The sequence below is a fragment of the Babylonia areolata genome, chromosome 23 (genome assembly GCF_041734735.1).
Source record: "Babylonia areolata isolate BAREFJ2019XMU chromosome 23, ASM4173473v1, whole genome shotgun sequence".
Lineage (NCBI taxonomy): Eukaryota > Metazoa > Mollusca > Gastropoda > Neogastropoda > Buccinidae > Babylonia > Babylonia areolata.
Window position 1 is genome coordinate 42,998,297 of NC_134898.1, and position 7,500 is coordinate 43,005,796.

Sequence of the window (7,500 nt, forward strand, 5' to 3'; positions counted from 1 at the left end):
AGGGCATAGTCTGGCACCATCATGGCCACAGGGCGGAACAGAGCCTGTAAGACACATGTTGGTGAGGAGACACGGCTTCAGTGTGAGTTTGACTATGGTTGACTGCATGTGCGAACGCACACACACACACACACACACACACACACACACAAACACCCATCCACACACACATGACTGCACACACACACACACACACACACACACACACACACACACACACACACACACCACACATGCCTGCACGCACACAGTCACACAGACACAGACACACACACAAACACACACACACACACACACTTTACCTCCCCCAACTCTAAACCCCCTTGCCACCCCCTCCTCCTATACACGCACACACCTGCATGCACCCCCACCCCCACCCCACCATACACACGCACTCACCCTCTACCTCCCCCAACTGTAAACCCCGTCACCCCCCACACACACACTCCCACCCCCGCGCGCGCACACACACACACACACACACACACAACACACACTCTACCGCCACACCCACCCCATCCAACTCACCACCCTTCCTACGGCACATTACCCGCAACCCCCACCCCCACCCCCCCACCCCAAAACACGCACACCCACACATCCACACGCCCACCTTCAGGTTGTCAGGCAGCTCTGTGCGGCCGGCGTAGCCAGGGTTCATGGTGATGAAGACAGCACAGGACACCTTCAGGACCAGCTCCACCCCCTCAAAGATGAACCTGTCCAGCTGCACACAGAGCACACACCCACCCTCGCCATCAGTCTGCCACGGCAAACCACTGCAGACATTGATGAAATGTTACTTCTACACGCTTGGCACACTCTCTACACCCACGCCACTGGTCAGCCACGCCAAACCACTTCAAACATTCATAAAACGTTACTTCTACAAGCTTGAAACACTCTCTGTCATTCACCGTTGAACATTAATAGAATGTTTCTTTACAAGCTTGAATACCCTCCTCATCAGTCAGCCACGCTAAACCACTTTAAACATTGATGAAGCGTTACTTCTACAAGCTTGAAACACTCTGTCATTCACTTTCAAAAAGTGACAGAATGTTACTTCTGCACTCTGGACACACTTTCTCCACCCATACCATCAGTCAGCCATACTAAACCACTTCAGACTTTCATAAAAGGTTACTTTACAAACTTGAAGCACTCTTTCTACTCACACCATCAGTCAGCCATACTAAACCACTTCAGACATTCATAAAACATTACTTCTGCAAGCTGGAAACACCCTCTCCACCCATGCCATGAGTGAGCCACGCCAAACTACTTCTTCTTCTTCTGCGTTCGTGGGCTTGAACTCCCACGTTCACTCGTATATACGCGAGTGGGCTTTTTACGTGTATGACCGTTTTTACCCCGCCATGTAGGCAGCCATACTCCGCTTTCGGGGGTGTGCATGCTGGGTATGTTCTTGTTTCCATAACCCACCGAACGCTGACATGGATTACAGGTTCTTTAACGTGCGTATTTGATCTTATGCTTGCGTATACACACGAATGGGGTTCAGGCACTGGCAGGTCTGCACATATGTTGATCTGGGAGATAGTAAAAATCTCCACCCTTTACCCACCAGGCGCCGTCACCGTGATTCGAACCCGGGACCCTCAGATCGAAAGTCCAACGCTTTAACCATTCGGCTATGGCGCCCGTCTGCCAAACTACTTCAAACATTCCTAAAACGTTACTTTACGAGCTTGAAACACTCTCTCCACCTTTTCCAACAGCCAGCCACGCTAAACCACTTCAAACATAGATAAAACATTACTTCTACACACTTGACAGACACTCCCCACCCACGAAATCAGTCAGCCACACCAAACCACTTCTGCCAAATAAGTAATTTCCAAATTTGTAGTAAAGCCCCAAAACATTTAATCATCCCAGATGGGTTTTTTCTTTGGCATTCTCCTGAAAAGCAGTAACCGATGCTTGTGAGCAAACATTCATCATTTGTGTTGAAAAGTGCAGGTACAAAAGTGACAGAACACCATGCTGTCAAAGTCTACTTTAATGTACAGAACTGCAGACTGTCCCCAGGTGAGACATACCTGATAAAACATACATGCCGAACATACACAGAAGACATCAAACACTGTGCACAAATCATTATGCATGCCTGCACACTTGCAATTGCACAAATGCAAATATTCATCTACACACATACATACATGCTCACACACATGCACACAAACACACACATCTACATGCACACATGCACATGCATATACACACAAATGCGTATGCATGTGCATGCACACATATATATACACCTACACACACATACGCGCGCGCAGCGCCCACTCACACACACACGCCCCCCCCCCCACACACACACACACACTTACACACACACACACACACACAAACCTACACACCCATATTGGCACCCACAGACACAGTGCACCCACCCACCCACCCACACACACACACACACACACACACCTACACACACACACACACCTCTACACACACACACACACACACACACACACACACACACACACACACATCCACGAACTCACGCACAGCAGCCAAGCTATATGTTTACCCTCTGTTGCTGTGCTTTCTGAATGGTGGTGATTTGCTGAGCCACCACGGACAACACCTCAATGTCAATGCGGTTGAACTCATCAAAACACGCCCACGCACCGGAACTGCAAGGCAAAGGCCACGTCATTCGTGAACATGCACACACAGTGACTGTGACAGTGAGCAACGCTGGACACCAGACTTTGTTGATTTCTGCTGGGGGGGGTTTTCTGCTGTATGACAGTGGGGCATGACGTGTCAACAAAGTGAAAGCGCAACACAAGAAGACTACATTACCAGACTCTTCTTTGTTTTCTGCCTTATCACAGTAGATAAATGATGTGTGAACAAAGTTTCAGTTTCAGTTTCAGTAGCTCAAGGAGGCGTCACTGCGTTCGGACAAATCCATGTACGCTACACCACATCTGCCAAGCAGATGCCTGACCAGCAGCGTAACCCAACGCGCTTAGTCAGGCCTTGAAAAAAAAAATAAATAAATAAAATAAAATAAAATAAAATAAATAAAATAAAATATAAATTTTTTTTTTTTTAAATTAAAAAAATAAAAATAAAAATAAATAAATACATAAAAAAGAACTACTACTACTAATAATAATAATAATATGTATAAGGCGCAAAAACTTGAGGAAGTCAACTATAAGCGTACAAAAAAATAATAATAAATAAAATAAAATAAAATAAAATAAATAAATAATAATAATATATATGCTTTATAAATGTGAACAAAATGAAAGCACAACACAAGAAAACTCTATCACCAGACTCTCTCTGTTTTCTGCTTTATAACAGTAGAGAATGATGTGTGGACGAAAAGAAAAAGAAGCAACAAAGGAAAACTTAAAATGAACTGCTGTAAACTGCCTTGTAAACACCTAACATTTAGTGAATGCCCGCCCCATAAATATTGGGCTAAAAGTATGCATAGGGTAAAAAATACAATGTAAATTGCCCACCCGCCTCTTCGAAAAAAAAAATTACAATAGGATAGACACAGTGAACCCATCGTGTTACCAAAAGAAAGAGAGTGAAATAATGAATGAGAGTGAGCACATTATGTCACGGAAAGAAAGGCAGTGGACACATAAAATACAATAACAAAAAACAACTGTGAGTAGACAACATACCAATAGAAAGATAGTGAACATATTTCATCGCCAAAAGAAAGACAGTGCACCCACCAGCTGCTGTTTTCCATCACTAACAGTAACAGTCTTTTTTACTCTCTTTCTCTTGTTTTTTGTTTGTTGTTTGTTTGTTTGTTTATTAAACATGTGTTCTCCCAAGCCCATTGCCAGATTGGGCCTATGCAATGTATCAATCCTGATCCTGATCCTGACAATGTTACCAAAAAGAAAGACAGTAAGCATATCGTGTCACAAAAATGAAAGAGAGTGAACATATATAACCCCCCCCACTCCCACCCCCCAAAACAACAACAACAACCGAAATGTGAATACATTATGATACCAAAAGAAAGACAGTGGGGAAAAAAACCCAAAAACAACAACAGTCAGTGAACACATTACATCACACAATAATCAACAGTCAGTGAACACATTACATCACACAATAATCAACAGTCAGTGAACACATTACATCACACAATAATCACAAAAATCAAAGAGAAGAGAACTCAGAGTCCGACCTGGCCAGTCCCTTGAAGAACTTGCCCATGGCCATGAAATCCAGCTGGTCAGAGCAGTTGAACACCACACATTGGATAGCGAACGCTTTGGCCAAGTCCTGCCATAAAAAAAACAAACAAGTGTGTGTGGGTGGAGGGGGAGGAAGGGATTACAGAGCACTTAAACACCACACACTGGATGACAAACGCTGACCAAGTCCTGCCGTCAAAAAAGCATTCTATGAACCTTCATCTCTGTGCGTTGTGGTGTGTAGTGTTGTGTTGTGTTGTGCTGTGAGCATGTGTGTGTTTTGATTTGATATGGGTACCCATATAGCACCTATCCTCGGTCAGAGACCAAACTCTCAGCGCTTTACAAACTCGGGGTCATTTGCACAACAGGTTGCCTAGCTGGTTAGAGCCGAGTGACGGCTGCCATTGGGCACTCGTCATTCATTTCCTGTGAAATTCAATCAGATTTCAGGCACGCAAACATACACACTCAGACATGTAACATTTTACATGTATGAGTGTTTTGTTTATTTACCCCGCCCCCCGGTGGATGTGTGGGTATGTTGTGTTGTGTTGAGCTGTAGTGAGGGTGTGGGGAAAGGGGTGTGTGTGTGTAGGTTGTGTATTTGTCTGTGTTCAAGTTTGGACATGCATGCATGCATATCCGCACATACACGACTGTGGGATAACAACAAAATACAGACCACTACTTCCAATGAATTAACTGTATTTCAATAATCCATATAAATCAACCCTACCCTCTCCTAACCCCAAAGACCCGAACCCCAGTCTGCAGTGACAAACCTTTGTGGTTTCGGTTTTCCCGGTACCAGCAGGACCGGCCGGGGCACCCCCGAACTTGAGATGGAGAGCACCAGTCAGAGTCAGGTAGCATCTGAACAAAACACGAAGTCAAAGTTTGTTTTTAGTTTAGTTTAGTTTAGTTTTGTTTTGTTTTGTTTTGCTGCCCCATCATCTGCACCATTTCAGTGGCATAACTCCCACGCCGCTCATTTAGATTCCCCCATACACGACCACACCCGGGTTCGTCTGTTACAGTTCCATCGTCGGCAGTCCGCATGGAACCATCGATGCCAAGTCGCCAGGAGGCCACACACCAGAGGAGACCCTGCACTGCTGCTGAGTCACTTCGGTGGTATTCGGTGGTGCCTGTTCTGATTCAACGTACTTAGGACACCACCTACTAAGCCCCCTACTAACGACAATAATGGCTTAGTCGCGGAGCCAGACTGAGTGAGCGTCCCTCCCAGAGTGGAGACCGCCACCACACAACGTCAAAGTTTGTTTGGAATCTCACTCTCAGCACCAAACCAGTTTCAGTTTCTCATGGAAGCGGCACTGCGTTCAAACAAATCCATATAAGCTACACCACATCTACTTGGCAGATGACTGACCACTTGCATAACCCAACCCGCTGCTATGGCCTTGAGAAAATGCATACATATTTGTGCATCTATCAGAGTGTATTTCTTCCACAGAATTTTGCTAGAGGCCTACACTTTAGTTGCCATGGGTTCTTTTTCAGAATGCCAGGTGTGTGCTGCACACATGACCTCGGTTCAGCGTCTCGTCAGAATGACAATACTCGGTTTGATTTTCCAGTCAAACTCGGGAGAAAGTGCGAGACCAAGACTCAAACCCAGACTCTAACAGACACTGCACAGGCAGACAGGCATAATTTTGTTTCTGAATGGATTTCCGAAAAAAATTTGGTGTGTGTGCTATGATGTCATTACTGAAGCAAGTATTTAGTGAAAATTGAATAAAAAATGGTTAGACTGTACAAACAACTGAAAGCGGATTCAGGGACATGAGTTTCTAAATCTGCAGTCTCTGTGAGTGCACACTGATGTCATGGAGGAGCACATGACATGAGATGAAATGAGTTAACAAATATCAAGACTTCAAGTGAACAGTTTGAAACAAAGAAGGATTCTTTGTAAGACATATCAAACAGTTATATTTTAGGCATTGAACTACAAATCTTTTCAAAGTGACTTGTCTCTTACCATTGCAACTCTCGAGATGTAAAAAAACTGTTTAGAGACTAATTTAACTCTTTCGGCCCTGCACCCAAACAATGCTCTGGTGTTCAATTTTGCTTCAATAAAATAGTTTCCATGTTCCAACATATGCATAAACTGCAAGCAAAGGGAAATAACTTCCACAGTATTTTCGGCTCTGTCCACATGTGTCAATTTGGAGATAAAAGCAACAACAAAAAAACGTTTTGATTTCAGAATATCTCCTGCCTTTTTCACCATCAGTATGGCAGGGAAGCCAGCTGAGGCTGTAAATTCTCCAGGATGGAATGGGTTAAAGTCATCATCATGGATGTCTCTCAGGAACTGAGGGTAACGATACCTTGTGCCATCGTGAGTGAAATTCATCAGTGGACACACAAGTGGTTCTGGAGTCCAAGGTCCATAGGACAAATGCGGTTGCAGGCAGGGCATAGAATGCCAGCAGACAGGACAGGGGCAGACATAGCTGTATCAAGAGTTCATATGAACTGTTTGAACTATTTTTTCATTTATATATATATATATATATATATATATAATTTCCCCCCCCCCACTTATTATTTTACTTTCTTGTTCATACATATGTCCCTAACACTAACAGTCTCTTCCACCCCATATGTCCCTAACACTAACAGTCTCTTCCACCCCATATGTCCCTAACACTAACAGTCTCTTCCACCCCACATGTCCCTAACACTAACAGTCTCTTCCACCCCCTTCCCTCACTCCTGCCCTCTCACCCCCTGCCCACCTTCCCTCACCCTTCCCTTTCAGAGCCCTTTCTTTCCCTCATACATTCACACTGACAGTTCTACTCACCCTGCTTTGTTTTTTTGTGTCCTTTCCTGTGACTTCTCATCACTTTCCTTTCCTGAACTTTACACTCTCTCCCTCTCTGTCTGTACCTTTCTGTCTGTCACTCACTCATTTCATTTGTCCTGAAGAAGAGCCTGTGGCTCGATATGTCGCCTCTTTTATCCCAAGTAAGTCGACTTTTACCAAGATTTTTTTTAGTCTTCCTCCCACCATAGCTGTATCGCTGATCTCTGGAGGTGGCGGCGGTCTCCCTCATAAGTCCTTACTGCACTGTTTGTCAGGGTACGCAAGCTACTTCTATCAGCAGCAGCAGTCTCAATCTGCCAAAGCCGAAGATCTACCCATTTGAGGTTGGCTTTGTGGTTTAACTTTTTGCCTCTTCTTTAGGTGTCCCTGGTTGTGACTGCTAAGCACCAGCTTTGTCATCAAAGAGAG

General features: G+C 44.5%; 1 protein-coding gene across 2 annotated transcripts in view; it reads right to left on the reverse strand.

The window, feature by feature from the left end:
• The window catches only part of LOC143298193 (dynein axonemal heavy chain 1-like), a 148,767-nt gene that overhangs the window by 94,358 nt on the left and 46,909 nt on the right, over window positions 1-7,500 (reverse strand). For both annotated transcript variants that reach the window (XM_076610957.1, XM_076610956.1), the window contains exons 30-34: window positions 5,009-5,099; window positions 4,214-4,311; window positions 2,567-2,672; window positions 614-727; window positions 1-44 (exon numbers count right to left, since the gene is read on the reverse strand). The exon at window positions 1-44 is cut by the window's left edge and continues 106 nt beyond it. In XM_076610957.1, the coding sequence (XP_076467072.1) occupies window positions 1-44; window positions 614-727; window positions 2,567-2,672; window positions 4,214-4,311; window positions 5,009-5,099 (453 nt within the window). The remainder of the gene's footprint in view (window positions 45-613; window positions 728-2,566; window positions 2,673-4,213; window positions 4,312-5,008; window positions 5,100-7,500) is intronic.